Below are 15,948 nucleotides of genomic sequence, written 5' to 3'. Positions count from 1 at the left end.
TGTGGCATTGTTTTTATACACCGAGACTGTTGTTGTGACTATGTGCGAGCAACTTCTCCTGTTCGCCACCACCGTTATCGTTTTGGAGCGAAACAGGATTCGTCTGATGAGAAGAAGTAGTAGTACGCTTGGGGTTGTTGATCTTGTACCACACGTTCTCTATACGGAAAAACGCCCACTGGAACCGCCTGTAAATCTCCAGAAGAGTGATGATGAAGACCGTGATGTAGTTGTTACGCAGATGAGCTGATAGCTTGTACGTCCACGTCCACCTCAGCACTAGATTGCTTCCTATCACCCAAACATACACCTGCAACACGTTCACACACTGTTTAACTGCAAAATCAAAGAAGATGACTAAGTTTTAAAAGTATCATGCAGTGTTGTTGTTTTTACCCAACGGCGTCCATAGAGAAGATGGGAGCAAAGATTTGGTTTGGTGAATTTGAAAATCCGAGTGAAGACACTACCAAGGCAAGACAAGGTTTTAAAGGAAACCAAACCTGAATCCTCTGTTCTTATATAGACTCAAGTGTGTTACCTTAGATCCCAGTCGCGTAAAACATCCCAAAAGAAGGAGAAGAAAGTGTTAGCTAGGCTAGAGAGGATCCAAGCAGGCTGAATGGAGTAAGTCCATGTATCCTGATCGATGAAATACTTGAGTGCTGATAGAAAGATGACTGGCACTGCCGTTAAATACTTTCCAGCTGAAACAGAATAGACAGGGCAGAGATATTACTACAAATCAGACAAAAAGCAAAAAAGGATGAGTTTTTTTTTTCTATTACACATACCATTCCAGATGTTTGCAATGTCTTTGCTATCTTTGTACTGACGAATGCATTGGAAGAGGCGGAAAAGATAAGGTAGGACAAGAACCAATGGAATCACAGCGGAATGGCTCCCACAAACCGAATCTGCTTCGAACCATGCAACAGTAGCCACCTGCAATGATTGAATCTATCAGATTCACCGGCTCTGAGATGGATAACTTAGTACTAAGGAAGAGGATAGATGACTCACTGACCTGTCGATGGACCATACGACATACAGAACGCTCCAAATCCGATAGAACCTGCACAAAAAAATTGTTGTTGTTCAGAACATAGATTCAAAACATAAGGTAAGGAGATTAAAATAGATTGTGTTACCTTTGACAAAGATGTCAGGATATCAGCTAGAAAGAAGTCTGAAAACGTCACCGTCTGTTTGTGACAATACCTTTAGCAAACAACTTTTGAATCTTCAACAAGAAAAACAAATTAATGTATTCATGTACCTGGACAGGGAAGAGAATGCGCCAAAAAGTCCATAGCAAGTAGTAACGAGAGGACATGTAGAAGATATCAAAAGGGATGATCAGAATGATCACAGCGGAGAGATACAAAACAATCTGTAAACATAAAAAAAAAATTGTCAAACTCTATCAACAAAATGAATAAAAAAAAAACCTTTTAAAAAATATAGCATTTAAGAGAAGATGCATCTATTACACTGGTTGAGATGCAGCCAAGGATACATCTCCATGCGAGTATAGATACAGATATGCAGTCATGCTAGTTAATATTATCGTCGTCATCCACCTAGCACACTGTCAGTCACCATCAGATTTTTTTAGAAACGAATGTAAAAAAGGATGAAGATAGGTCCTAACTAAGGAATTTTAATACCTTCCATATCTCTTTGTGACTAAGATGATCTGGTCCTAGATAAAATATTGCTGCATAATCGACTCCGGTTCGAGAAAACACCCACAAGTTAACACCCCAGAGCCAAACCATCATTGTCTGAAAGTCATATAATAATAATATTAAGAGGAAACAAGCACACGTTAAGGAGTTTGGCTTACTGATTAGACAAAAGACTTACAATGAGAAGGAGAGGGTTGTAATACAGAAACGTCTCATAGAAGAACAGCTCTCGTGTGTCTAATCCCATTTTCATTACAGATTCCCATCCAATCTGCAAGTTCATATAATGTGACAAGAGTTCAAAAACTATGGAGGCAAAATCAAAAGATAAAATACAAAAATCTCCAACCTTGCCACAAACATAAAGACCACCAACATACAGAGCAACCTGAAAGAATCATGGTTTAAAAATCTCAAATCAGTCCATTAGTGAAACATGCTACCAAAATCAAAACTCCACAGAAAGTACAGAACTTGAGGAAATGAAGAGAACCTTGAGACTGCTAAGGACTAAAGGGCTTCGCAATTTTGCAATTGTACCTAGTTGCATACTTGAGTTCTTCAAGTCATTTTCTCCTGTCAAAAACCTTATTCTCAGTTACAGTTATACTCTCTCTTAAAACCACTAAGTTCAGAGCTGACTTTTCTAGTATCCAAAGATAAACAACAAAAAAAACAAGAGAAGGTGCTTAGTGCTTACCAAGATTGGTGATGATGAGTCTACTTCCAGATTTGCGCAAGTGAGGATTATTCACAGGCACAGGAAAGACACCCCCAAACATATATATGCCAAAAAGCAAAACCTTCAAATTATAACAAAATAAAAGCTTAGAACCTAATCTCAGGAAGAAACTCCACTAAATACAGTATAATTAATAGCCATGAAAGTGAATAACTTTCCCAAAACCAAGAAGACAAATAGTTACCTTCCAAAAAGCAGGAAACTTTCACCGACTGCTTAAAAACCCCCCTTGAAGAAGAAGAAGAAGAAGACAAACCAAACCTTTCCAAAACAGGAAACTTTTCACCAATTTCCTTCCTACCCTGAAGAAAATTTGCATCCAGATTACGTTAAGAACACAAAAATAGATACTTTTTTGAAACTTTGATAAAAAAAATAAGATTCTGAAAAAAAAAATCGATACTTTCAGGGAAAATTCTGGAATAAAAGGGGAAAAAGATTCAATTTTTGAATAAAAATTGAAAAAGATTCAATCTGAATCACAAAAAGTCGATGGCTTTTAGTAGTGGATGAGAGACGGATGACTAAGACCTGAGGAATTAAAACCCTCTTTGTAGTCTAGCAGTCGCATTACCAAACCTCTTTTACTTTTATAACATTGCATTGAGTTTAAAACTTACGTTGTAAGAATTTAAGGAAGACTTTAAACGCAAACCCAGAAAATGAAGAAGCAATCAACGTTTGTTAATTACTGGTACTATCGGGGTACCTTCCCCCAAGAGAGAGACACGACTTTAAAAGAAGAAACGTTAATTATGATTTGATGACAACAAATAAAGACTCTAGAAATAGAAAAAATTACATTGGGAGACACTTTTTGTCTTTCTTATTACATCTAGAGTCACTTTCTACTAGAGGCACACTTTTGCCATATGAAAAGTCTATTTTGGCCTCCAACTTAACTATCTCTCTCGACTAAAAGACGCGACAAAAAATAAATCAAATCTGAAATCGCTAATCAACGCCGTCTTTCAGCGTAACCAACCATTCTTCTCCGACCAGTAGCACTGGATTGACCATTCACCGCCGTGATTTTCCTCGTTTACAACAAGAACTCGGAACTCGCATCGTTTTTTCTCGACAAGATCTGGAACAGTCACGATGTTCTCCTTTTGCTACCATGTCTCCTCCGTCGTTTGTCTCCACCCCGGAATCTCACATCGATGCCGTCGTTCTCCGTCTGAGGTGGATTGTCGCCGATAAAAAGTCAGAGACTTCCTCCTCATCCTCGCCGTCGTTCACCGTCCGAAGTCCATTTTCGCAAACAAAAGGTAAATTTCTTGGCTTTGACGATATTGGTTTATAGGGGGGGGGAGGCTCAATCTGTGCAATTTTGGAGGATGATTGTTAGTGAATTGGATCTTAATGTTTTGGCTAGAGCAAAATTGGATGAACTCGAGGGTTTGAAGTCGATAAGTGCTCTGATTCTCTACTGATGGGCTTTTAGCATTGTTAAACACTGTAGGGACTTCTGATTGATTACTTTTTGTAGCTTATACAAGAATGATTCTTAAAAACAAGATTGTAGCTTACTTGTGGATAGAAGTAGAAAACATAGTGTCTATGATTAAAAAAAGGTTGATTATATGTCATCTGCATAGATATGGTCTTTGAGAGTTCATGTTTAGTAGTTTCGTTCTTGCATTGGGTCACATGTTCTAAAAGACGTGATTATAAATTGAAGTTTCTAAATTGCTGTGGAAAATCTAAATACCATTTTTTTTTTGTATTTATTGTTGTTGTTTTTGTTGTTCAGATGAAGTTATTTGTTAAGTATGTGACCATAGTGGAACACCAGATTATTCGTGACCATGAAACAAACAGGTTCGGAGGTTTTGGTTTTATTATTTTTGTCACTGAAGAGGTTTGTTTCTTATTGACGATTCAAGCTGTCTTCTTTGTGAACAGTTGCATAGATCAAGAGATGGTTAAAGCAGCCACGTAGTGTAGGAAAGGTATGTACATGGATGTCACATTATCAAAATTTACATGAAGTCTTCTTTGTCCACGATTTTATGTCACATTTTCTTTTATTCATAATTCACAATTTGTATGTCCACAATTCATTGGTTCAGACAATATCATTTATACTATGTATGTAGATGTGTACAAGAGATATATAGTTAAAATCGTTCGTCCACAACTATCTGTCCAAAAAAATTATGTATCTGTGGACAAGAGATATATAGTTAAATTCGTTGTCCACAATTCATGTATCTGTCTATCCATAAATATTCATGTATCCATATCCACAAAAATCTTTTTTTCCTTCTCATTAAGGGTAAAAATGTCAAAAAAATATGTAGACCCCACCAAAAAGTGTCTCGAAAGTAGAAAGTGTCTCTTGTTGTAAAAGAAAAACAAAAAGTGTCTTTGAATGTAATCAACTCCTAGAAATAATCAACGACAGCGAGATTAACATTAAGAAAAGCAATGTCCTTTGTTGGAAGTCTTTGTTTTGGTCAACGGTTTTTACGTACTCCATTTGATCGACTTTAGCAATTCATCTGTGTCAGGTGTAAAACCTCCAAATAGAGTACGCTTTAGAGTTTATTTTGTATAAATGTTTTTTTTGATATCTCTGGTGTCTGGGCAGCCACTTTCCCAAATATCTTCCGAAGGGGTCCAGCGCCCCAGCAGTAAAGATGTTAAATCGCTGTGGCCGGGTTTCGAAGCTGGGTGGCGGGCACCTCAGCCGAGGTTCCATTACCACCAGGCTACGAAGCCCGGTTTTTTGCATATATTTTTAAGGAAAATAATATTCTTAAGGAAAATAATCCAGAAGTTGGTGATTTTAAATACAGTGTATGTAAATGTATAGTGTACTCAATATATGGATATTTTACTTCCAAATATTCACGCATATTAAAATATAATAAATATTTATATACATTTTCTAATAATTATCAACCAATGGTATTTAATCAACTCAAACATTCTCCTTTAATGATTTTTAAAAATATACAAAATACTTTTAAAATATATAAAATCTATTTTGTGTAACAAAAAATTCTAGAAAATCTTATTTTCGGAAACAGAAGAATCTTTTGTATTACCAAAAAAACTTAATATGATATTTTGTCACTAGTATTTTCAATAAAATTAATGAATATATTATAGTCATTTCTCACTTAAATAGTTCATGTTTTTTTTCCTTTGATAATACAGGTATCTGAATCTCTCATTTATTCCGACTATCTCACTGTGTCCAATCAGAATTGGCGAGGAAGATCCTCGAGGCCAAACAAAAACCATATTAAATACGCTGTGGTCGGAGACGAACTCCTCAGCCAAGGTTCCTTTACCATTAAACCACGAGACCAGTTTAATTAATTCATGTTGTGCATGCTTTTCTTAATTAGACAACAATTTTTAATTAAATTTGGTTATTCTTCCTATTTAAAATGTTATAATAATTAAAGTTGAAATTGAGGTATATATTTTATTTTTATTTCAAAAATAGTAGTATATTATAGCGTAAAATTATTATATTAATTCGTTAGTCCTACGAATAGAGAGGTGCTGTTAGCTCGTAATGGGAGAGTTATAGTGCATTTTGATAAATTTCTATCCAATATATTAAGATACTCGTATACCTTTTTTTTTTGACAAAGACACTATTTCTTGAAACTTTGGTTTTGTGAGATTGTGTAAGCGTTTAAGTTAAGAGTTTATTTATTTGGGAAAATTGTTTTTTAGTCTAAAAAACAACAACTATAATCTATTAGTCTAATTTATTTTTGGTACCATTTTCTCTCTAATACCCTTTACTATTAAAAGAGAATATTTAGGAATATTATGTTTTCTTATTTATTAATAAATATTCTCTTCTAATATTATCATTATCCATAGAATATTTATTTTAAAATAGATAGAATACAGTAAACATGGAGAAATCTATTTCTGCTAATTTTAAATTTATAGTAATATGTAGATTCTGATTTCTACAGGTTTTAGATTTATTGTAATGTGTAGATTTTGATTTCTACAGATTTTAGAACTATAAGTTAAGCGTAGAATGTGTTTTCCAAATAATTTTAGATTACTATATTTACGATAGAAAAAATATTCTAAACATAGTAAATCTAATGAAAAAAATATATTACATTTTCTACTATGTAGAATGTCAATTCTACATTTTTAGAACAAAATATAAAATTATGATCTAAACATTTTTTGAACTGAAAAATATATCGATAAATTGATATAGGTATTTCATTAGTATTTACTATTCTTTGATATTTTCTTTTCTTTGTAAAACTATTTATTTAATTTATTTTAAAAATAGTAAAAGGTATTAGAAGAAAAAATTGTACAAAAGAGAAATTAAATTAATATATGACGTAGTTGTTGTTTTTTGGGACTAAAAACATCATTATTAGAGGGATCCGGAGAAATCCCTAAGTTAAGAGACTTAAACTTTTTTTTGGTCGGAAAATGGTTAAAAAATATCCCTTAATTCAGAGATTTTCCTTTATCTTTCCTCCTCGGTCCCTGCATTTCGAGGTCCTCTCTCCTCTTAAGGAAATCTTCGAATTCCACCAATAATGATGGTCTAAAGAACAATTTTCCCATAAATAAATCTCCTCCCAAAAATTGACTGACATGTTCATGATTTTGCATCCCAAGTTATCGGATTCATTTAGATATTACTGTTTCCTTTTGTTTTGACTCAGTTTTTTATTTTCGATGGACTCAAATATATATTATCGCTTAAAATGGTAACAGCTAGTAGAATACTTACCACTTTCCACAAAATATTCGTTTTCTTAATAGATCAATAAAATAAGTAAAATAAATAGATAATTTCTCAATTTATTAATAAAATTTCCACAAAGCAGCATTGAATCAATGAGAATTTATATAACTATAAGAAGAAATAAACTTTGGAACTAGATTTTACTTCAACTATATAGTGCAAGAAGCCACCCTCTTGTTCCTCTTTTCATCTATATTAAAAAAAGAAGCTAAACTAATTTGATTTAATTTTAAAAAATTTAAACTAATTAAAAAACAAGTATATAATAAGGCGAGAAGAGAAACTGTATAAGCGTTATATCAGCGTGGTGGTCTAACTATCGTGAATGGAACCGACGACGTCAATACTGTTGGAGCCGAAGACGGCGGCTCAACTCGGAGATGAATTCGTTCACGTCGATGACCATAGCCACATCATAGTGCATGTGGATAAGGAGGAGGAAGCACATAGCGGTTCCGGTTCACTGATAACCGGCGTCGTTTCGGTCGTTGATGCTAGTGACGACGATGACGGTGATTGTGCGGTGGAGACGACGAAGTTGGAGCTGCCTGAGGAATACGCAAAAAACGTTATGGTTCTAACGTGCGATTCCACAGCGGACGGAGGTTCTTGCGATGTTTATGTGATTGGCACTGCTCATGTTTCAGAGGTATTTTATGTTAAAGATCGAAATATTAGAGATTTAGTCCCACATCGAAAGTCGGAAAGAATCATAAATAATATATAAGATAGATGAATCGCTCCTCTAGATTGGAAGTCATTATGTAGTTTGGTTAAAATGTTGGATAAGCATTCATATGCAATGGTTTAAGCTGTTTTGATCTTGTGATGTGTATTTGTTGGAGATGTATTTGTTGTAAAAGATTTAAATCTTGGGGACTGATTCTGTAATTTTTTGAAAATGTTGGATGATGATGAATGATTATAAACTGATTGCTTGATAGGACTATTATATTAGCATTCATATGCATTGGTTTAGCTGTTTTGATCTTTACGTTTCTTTTTTTTAATTTGTAGGAATCATGTCGAGAAGTTGAAGCTATAATTAGCTTGATGAAACCAGAGGTTTTTCTTCTTTACACTGTCAACTCTTTCATGTATCAAGCCATCCTTCAAAAAAAAAAAACTCTTTCATGTATCTTTCTCTCTAAGTACGTGACTGATGAATTTTTCAGGTTGTCTTCGTGGAGCTGTGTTCAAGTCGGTTGTCTTTTCTCACTCCTCAGGCTTTGAAGGTAATTTTGCTCAACAAATAACTCTTACAACATCTGGACTATATAGTCTATATCGTGCATTATCTTCCCATTTTTTTGCTAGAAGATGGCCAAGTTTTTTTTTTTCTAATGGGAATGAATCATTGCCTAGAGAATGTACTTAAGTTGTTATGTTGTGCCACATGTTTTTTGGTTTTGCAGATTCCGACGATGTTGGAGATGATAGACATGTGGAAGAAGAACCATAACGCATTCGGATTAGCTTACGGATGGTTTCTTGCAAAGGCATGCTTCCTCGGTTTACATCGTCTTTCATGATAGCTTAAATGTTTTCATACCATTGGTTTACGTTCTTCTGCATATGTTAGATCGCCAGCAGGCTTGATGTTTTACCTGGTCCCGAGTTTGGTGTGGCATATGAAGAGGCAGACAAATATGGTGGCAAGGTGATTCTAGGTGATCGTCCAGTACAGGTGAATTTGTGTCATTCAAGAATATGTGTCTTAAATCTTTCTCTTAAGGAACGTTATGCATTGGTATATCAGTTTTTAATCAGTTTCTGTTGAAGCAGATCACGTTGAAGAGAACGTGGGCTAAGATGCCTCTATGGCACAAAGTAAAGTTTTTGTACGGCTCAGTGTTTCAACCTGTCTTTCTACCCAGACCTGAGGAACTTAAGGAGATGGTAAAAAGTCTTTGCTTACAAAGCTTTTGCGAGTATATAAATATTGAGTTAGTGGCTGATTCAATTGTTTTGGTCCTTTTTAGCTAAATCCTATGAACGATGTGGATATGCTGACACTGGTGATTCAAGAGATGAGCAAGGAGTTTCCATCTCTCATGGATACACTCGTGCATGAGAGAGATAAGTTAGTACTGTCTTCCCCTCTCCACCTAAGCACCATCATAATGATGATCATAGCAAAATGTTGCATTTATGTAACTCAGGTACATGGCATGTATGTTGTCAAGAGTTGCAAGTGAGCATAGATCGGTCGTGGCAGTTGTTGGTAGAGGACATCTTCAAGGGATCAAGAAGAACTGGAACCAACCTATAAAGGTTAGTTCACAATCTTTTGTCAATCTCGAGTTCGTTAGACAAAACAGGGCTGAGCTAATCATTACTGTGCTAATGGTATTGCAGTTGAAGGATCTGTTGGAGATACCGAAGAATGAATCAAAATATACAGTGAAGTATATTCTCAAGTCGCTAACGGTTGCTGTCGTCGGGATAGCCATAGGTTCCCGCTTATATCTTTCCACCAGAAGTTAAGTAATCTCAAGGCAGAGAGTTTCTCGGGAGGACAGTAAAGTTAGGCTAAATAATTGCTGCTATAGATTTTCAGTAACTACTGTCATGATATTACTCTCTCCGTTTCATATTAAGTGTCATTTTAGAGAATTTTTTTCGTTGCAAAATAAGTGTCGTTTTAGAGTTTCAATGCAAAATTTATTAACTTTATTCTCCATTCTATTTTTCTATTGGTTGAATTGTATCGGTAATGATGTTTTTATATTGAAAATATGCAAAATTAAATGCTTTCTTAATCCGTGTGCATAAGTCTAAAACGACACTTATAATGAAACAGAGGAAGTATTTAGTTTTGGTTTAGCGGTTGAAATAATTTCATAAAGAATATACCAATAAAATATGTCTCTCCTCCCATGTCTTTTCCACTCAACTGCTGCTAGGGGTAGACACCGAGCTATTACCCGCTAATTTTTGGATGCTTATACTCGATTTGACTTGTTCAAATAGTCAAATTTAATACTTGTATTTAACTCGTTTAAAACGAGTACCATACCAAGTACTTGTCAAGATTTTAAATTCTTGCAAGTTATTTTTTTTTTTTTTGATATCTCTGGTGTCTGGGCAGCCACTTTCCCAAATATCCCCCGAAGGGGTCCAGCGCCCCAGCAGTAAGGATGTTAAATCGCTGTGGCCGGGTTTCGAAGCTGGGTGGCGGGCACCTCAGCCGAGGTTCCATTACCACCAGGCTACGAAGCCCGGTTTCTTGCAAGTTATTTGACTTGTTTCGTCACTATATATACACGGGTTTAGGTTCATAATCTCTCACATGTCCCAAGTCGGTTTATGGAAATTCCGATTAAAAATAGCATTTCGTACAAGAGAAGAGATAACTTGAACGGTGGACACAAGGGAATAAAACCCCTTATAATATTGCACAGTAGATTTCATGATCTATGCAATGTAATTTGGGCAATGCAATGTTGTTCTCATCCTGTTGTGGATTCAACATAGCTAGTTCGTATATTTTTTTTTTTTGGAACACTGCTAGTTCGTACATATATGGTCTCAAGTCCAAATGGATATCGCTCAGTATTAGTTCAGAGATGCCCTATTTTGGAGGCTATTCCTGAATTTGAGTTTGTTTATGAAAACCAAAATAGTCATATGGTAAAAGCCTAAAAGGAAAAGAAGTTGTTCTTGTTTGTTAATTTTTTTTTTTGCTAAGAAGAAAAAGAAACCAAACAGATCATAAAATTTCATTAAGCTGTTTACTTGTAGAACAAGAAACATTATGACAAGATAAATCACAAAAGAAAAGTTCATAAATATGGAATAGTTAACAAACCAAATCAAGAAACTCTATCCATTTCATCTTCTTCTTCAGCCTCTCTTGCTTTCTCTTTTCCTTCTTCAATATTATGATCATCCTTTCTTTTTTCTCCATTGTTCTTCTTTTTCTCTTCTTCTCTATCTTCTTCACCATTCTTTATCCCTACATCTTCCTCTTCACCGTCTATTTTTTCTTTTGCCTCTTCACCTTTTTCTTTGTTTCCTCTTTTACTCTCTGCTTCCGACGATACCTCCTCCGCAGAAGCATCATCTACTCTTCCTTGAGATCTATCTTCCTTGCAAACCAAATCAGGATGCTTAAAGAACAAATACACATGAGAATCTTCTTTCACTCCTAAATCTATCAGCTTCATTTCATCTTCATCATCCTTCACCAGTCTTCTACTCTCCTCTCCATCCTTGACCACAAGTATCAAACGCTTCACTGATAACTTCACCTCAGTTGCAATCTTCTCCTTCAATTCCTTCACCGTAGCATTCTCACTCACCTCCGTATCTATAAATGTCCCCGTTATTATCTCCACACTTACCTTCATTGCTTCAACACTCTCTCCACCAAATCTTGTGGTTTTGATAGTTGAGACAAAGATTCATTTCTTCTTTCTTCTGTTTGTTTGTGTCACTTCTGTGATTTAACCTCTCTCTTTTTCTTTTTTTTTTTAGTTTTTGATTTCAAGATCTTGTTTTGTATGAGAAAACATGAACTAACCAAACACAACTCATGCTATTTTCGTTTTCGAATATTTTGTTTGATTTTTATGGTAATTAGTATCTTCTTGTTAGATCTTTTTTTTTTGTAAAATTCTTGTTGCGGATATCTTGCAAAAAGGGTTTTTATTAATATATTTTGACTGAGTAGCATTCTTAAACGAATTCTAACCTCAAGTTTCGGGGACTAGTTAACAAAGTCGTTATAATTTTACGACTTTGGTTAAATCTAAACAACATAATTATAACACAAAGCAAAATACGATGAGCAATGGAAAAGACCAACAAAGTTACAAAACAATTAACATTATGGCTTAGACAATCAAAGAAACTATTAAAAAGGCTAACGAGATTAGCAGATATGTGACAAAACATTGGGTCATTGGGGAAGCAATTGATTAGAGCGAACTAAAAACCTAACTATGATGTAAGGCCAACCACTATGATCAACCACAGCTGTGACAATCTTCGCTAGGCTCTGTTTTTGCCATGAGTTTTTACCTGTGGCTACGGTGTTGACCAAACCCAACCAGGCAACTAACTGACAATCCATATTGAGTTGATAATTCCGATTCAAACATAAAACACAGCCATGATGGTTACCAAAAACAGTACTTTAAACAACTTGTGTGATATGTGTTTTCAAAAAAAAAAAAAATAACAACTTGCGTGATAAAATCTTTAAGGTCCATTACAAAATCTTATGATAAAATTTATTTACATTTGTAAGTAACGTTAAATCTTTATTTAAACTATTTTAAACAAATTGTGTGACTCTTTTTTCATCTACATTCTAACTCGTCTCTATGGAGTTTCAGCTGAGCTTTGGCTAGCTTTGAGTTTCTTACTGCTCTTATGCTTAAGCATCTCCTTGATCTCTACTTCTCTCTGATCCACAACCTTGATCAAGTCCTTGAAACTTCCTGCCCTCAAACTTCTCCCTGATCTAGACGAACTAGCTACTTCGCTCGCCCTGACTTCATCACTCTCTTCCTCTGGTCTTAACCGTTGGCATTGCCAGAAAACTTTCCAGCAGAAGAGGGTGAGCGCAATAAACCAAACGATACCACATATTAAGAACAGTCCCCAGAAACTCTGTACCGAGAGTTGATAGTTCTCTGTGTCTGCAATCTGCACTGAGCATTCGTGGCTGTACGTAAGCCATTTCTTGCGGATTTTCTCAAGTTTTCCTTCTTCAGACAGCTGCAGGATCGCCGTTGACATGTCCACAGCTAAAGGAGAATCTCTCTGGAAAGCCTGCAATGACCCATAACAAAAAGTTTATTAAAAGGAGGACCAACAAAATGAGTTAAGGCTTAACCGGTTTTATACGTACAAATCCCCAGCCTGTCCGGGTGAACTCCTGTCCAACAGTACGGAACTGGCAGTTGCTGTTTGACAATAAAGCTTTGATGTAAGGAAGCTCGTCGACTATAGCTGCTACACCACCACCTCTGGGACCAAGTTGAAGAGCAGAGAGGTATTCTTCTTCGTTTTTAAGCGGAATGATTCTTGATGGAGCTATGTTAAGTTCATTGACCAGATACTTGTATGCAAAGGTACCGTCCTGGACTCCAATTGGTTCGTTGCTTATTATTAGACTGTCCATTCCTTCTATCCGAGATGTTAGCTGTTGAACGGTGAGGATCGAAGTGAGACTGGCTGTGTAGCTTGAGTTGATGATCAGAACTACAAACAACCATATGAGTAGCACAAACCTCCCTAAAGTGCTCACCGTGTTCTCCCCTGAAAGAACAAGAATATTTAAAACTTGAAAGCTTGATATTTTGTAAGTTTCTAGTTTGTAATCGAGTACGTACTCTGAGAGAAGAACATTGTTGAGAAGCTAAACCTGCAACGTTGAAGACCAAAAAAGGAAGTGGTAAAGCTTTAGTGCCTTTGTTTTGTTTTTTCTCATCTTTTGTCACATCTTATGTTAGGAACTTGGAACTAACCAGAAAACTGTGATGATTTGACGCCTAGGAGGTCCACGAAACTCTTCATTAAAGCGATGTTCAAGAATCCAAATGATGGCTCCCACAAAGAGAAACAAGAGTCCAGTAACAGCCCACATCTCTACAGTGAATGGCTTCAAGAAGGACCATGGACTAGACTTGGCTCCCTTCACTGGAGCTACCACCACAAGCCCTGATTCCATAAATGGCTGCGTAAAATCTACAAACTTGGTTCTGTTTGTAACAATAGTAATATCCCCAACCGCTACATCAAAATTCTAAAAAGATATTAAACATAAAAAAGAGAGGTTAGTATAGTATCCATTTACTTGACCTGAGTAAATGAAACAAACAAGTAAGACTCACATTTGCAGCAACTTCATTTACGAGATTGTCATACGAAGGGTTTCTCTTCCCGTCTCCATATAGTATATAAGTACGTGGGACGGGGTACGGAAGCAGTTGCACCGCAGCTTCAAAGATGTCTATGCAATATCCTTTAACACCACGCTGGTTATCGTCCTTAGACGCATAGTTTTGGTAGCTCACGCGGTTAGGCACCCCGATTTTGAGCGGCTCTCCATTGTCAGGGAACACCCAACCTCGTGGCGTCTTCTTCGTTACTCCTCCTGGCCATATGATCTCATTAAGACGTTGATGCTCTGCAGATGTGTTCGGAGGTTTAGAGTAAAACGTCTCAGGAGACTCGACTGAGAAGCCTGTATGATTCGACCAGTAGCCAACTCTGTGTGGACCTCTACTGTTAATGTTTACAACGTCGTATGCTGGATTGATCCGGTTTTTCTCTGGATCAAACTGGATTTGTCCGGTCAGACCTGTGTAATTCATCTCATGAATGACCTGGAGGAACCTCTCCCCTTCGTTGAAGACGCTAAGCGCTGAGAACTTGATTTTGGTACCGTTGGTTTTATTCAGATTCGGATCACTGGAGAAAGTCACTGTATTGCCTCGGGTAAAGAAAACATCGAGAGCGCGAGCTACCAACCAAACAGTATCATAAGCATACATTGCATAAGAGTTGAAGCTACCATCATCACCTCCTGAACTCTCCTTGGATCTAAGGTGTTTCCACCTTGCTTTAAACCGTCTCTTCTCGTTACTCTCAGGTGTGTAATGGCGAAAAGCAACCACTCCTTGCAAAAGATCCATAGTTTTGGGATCTAGCGGTTCCACTGAATCCAAAGCTGTAAGAAGCCAATCAGTGGCGATCCAGACGTAACCACTCTCCATCATTCCAAGAGACTTGGCGACAGAGAAAACGTTTAAACCTGAATCAGGATTCACATGAACAACAAAGACGCGAGATTCCATCAGATTAACAGAAACCAGTAAGTCACTGATCGAGCTGTTATCTGCACCAGGTCTAAACGCAGCCTTGTAAGAGATCTTGGCACGTTTCTTGGCTAAAGCATCGCCTAATACAGATATCCCGTTCCTGCCATACTCATCATCAACAAAGATCGCAACGACTTCTCTCCATCGGCAATAGGATACAAAATCAGCGACCGCGTTCATCTGGAAGTAGTCGTTCTGTGTGGTTCGAAGGAAATAAGGGTACTGTAGTGAAGAAAGCGTCGGGTCAGTTGCTGCAAATGACAAGAGAGGTACATGAAGCTCATTGGCTACATGGGAGATTAAGTGACCAATTCCTGAAGATTGTGGACCAATGGCTGCAACCACCTTGTTCTCCATTACCTGCAAAGCTACACAATAAGAAAACTTATCATCATATCCAAAGACCAATAAGAGATTTATCAATACAACAAGCTCTAAGACAATAGTAGGACAGAATCATTAATCTACTACTAAACCCACAGTTGAAAAAGTACCTCCCATAGTGCCAACAAATCCACTACAGTTCGAGTCATGGAAGACAATATTGAGATTGGTTGCCCTGAGAATATTCTGGTCAGCATTAACGTCTTCAATGGCCGCCATAAACGCGGGTTTAGCTGCTCTTCCTATGAAAGAATCATAAGTAAACAGAGCTCCGACATTGACAGAGCTAGGCCGGGAAGAGGAAGAGTTTCTTAAGAAACTTCCTCTACCTGCACCTTCTGTCGGCAAAACCCAGAAGCCAGAAACACATAGGAGCATAAGTCCCATAGAAACACCACTAATCATCACGAAAAAACCCATCTTTTCGGATTTTTGAACCTAAAAGAACTGGTTTTTACAGGCTCATGATATTAATCATATGATGATTAGGAGTCGAGAAAAAAAAGGGAACCCAATCGAAGAGGCACTGACGACCAT

General features: G+C 36.7%; 4 protein-coding genes and 1 long non-coding RNA gene across 9 annotated transcripts; 2 read left to right on the top strand and 3 right to left on the bottom strand.

The window, feature by feature from the left end:
- On the bottom strand, positions 1–3,191 carry LOC108844412 (uncharacterized; the record flags this gene model as incomplete). Of its 3 annotated transcripts, none has more annotated exon segments than XM_057006074.1 (15): positions 1–310; positions 397–466; positions 542–707; positions 795–945; positions 1,028–1,075; positions 1,152–1,205; positions 1,280–1,393; positions 1,496–1,591; positions 1,671–1,787; positions 1,870–1,962; positions 2,041–2,079; positions 2,185–2,267; positions 2,392–2,494; positions 2,618–2,735; positions 3,054–3,191. In XM_057006074.1, coding segments are annotated over 13 exon segments (1,410 nt in total). In that variant the 5' UTR covers positions 2,474–2,494; positions 2,618–2,735; positions 3,054–3,191.
- A 52-nt stretch (positions 3,192–3,243) lies between these two features.
- Positions 3,244–4,570, top strand: LOC108846726 (uncharacterized). Its single transcript, XR_001948703.2, has 3 exons — positions 3,244–3,704; positions 4,190–4,257; positions 4,342–4,570. It is a non-coding gene; the product is annotated as an uncharacterized LOC108846726 (long non-coding RNA).
- A 2,921-nt stretch (positions 4,571–7,491) lies between these two features.
- Positions 7,492–9,956, top strand: LOC108846574 (uncharacterized). The gene is made up of 9 exons (XM_018619795.2): positions 7,492–7,841; positions 8,210–8,257; positions 8,368–8,427; positions 8,608–8,691; positions 8,775–8,879; positions 8,978–9,091; positions 9,175–9,275; positions 9,355–9,466; positions 9,551–9,956. The coding sequence occupies exons 1-9, from the start codon at positions 7,518–7,520 to the stop codon at positions 9,677–9,679; spliced, it is 1,077 nt and encodes a 358-aa protein (XP_018475297.1). The 5' UTR covers positions 7,492–7,517; the 3' UTR covers positions 9,680–9,956.
- Positions 9,957–10,891: 935 nt separating this feature from the next.
- Positions 10,892–11,690, bottom strand: LOC108847843 (uncharacterized). Its single transcript, XM_018621196.2, has one exon. It carries the CDS (start codon positions 11,542–11,544, stop codon positions 11,008–11,010), a length of 537 nt encoding a protein of 178 aa, XP_018476698.2. The 5' UTR covers positions 11,545–11,690; the 3' UTR covers positions 10,892–11,007.
- A 680-nt stretch (positions 11,691–12,370) lies between these two features.
- Positions 12,371–15,941, bottom strand: LOC130494550 (glutamate receptor 3.5-like). Of its 3 annotated transcripts, none has more exons than XM_057004841.1 (6): positions 15,522–15,933; positions 14,038–15,395; positions 13,672–13,949; positions 13,537–13,568; positions 13,053–13,462; positions 12,371–12,973 (listed from the first exon to the last, which is right to left on the bottom strand). In XM_057004841.1, the coding sequence occupies exons 1-6, from the start codon at positions 15,829–15,831 to the stop codon at positions 12,521–12,523; spliced, it is 2,841 nt and encodes a 946-aa protein (XP_056860821.1). In that variant the 5' UTR covers positions 15,832–15,933; the 3' UTR covers positions 12,371–12,520. The 3 variants fall into 3 exon arrangements, with proteins under 3 accessions (XP_056860821.1, XP_056860822.1, XP_056860823.1); XM_057004842.1 differs by having other exon boundaries at positions 14,038–15,387; positions 15,522–15,746; XM_057004843.1 differs by lacking the exons at positions 12,371–12,973; positions 13,537–13,568 and having other exon boundaries at positions 13,103–13,462; positions 15,522–15,941.
- Positions 15,942–15,948: the final 7 nt, after the last annotated feature.

Source organism: Raphanus sativus, chromosome 3 (genome assembly GCF_000801105.2).
Source record: "Raphanus sativus cultivar WK10039 chromosome 3, ASM80110v3, whole genome shotgun sequence".
Taxonomy (NCBI): Eukaryota; Viridiplantae; Streptophyta; class Magnoliopsida; order Brassicales; family Brassicaceae; genus Raphanus; species Raphanus sativus.
Note: the sequence above shows the minus strand (reverse complement) of the source record. Positions and strands in the feature narration are given on the sequence as shown.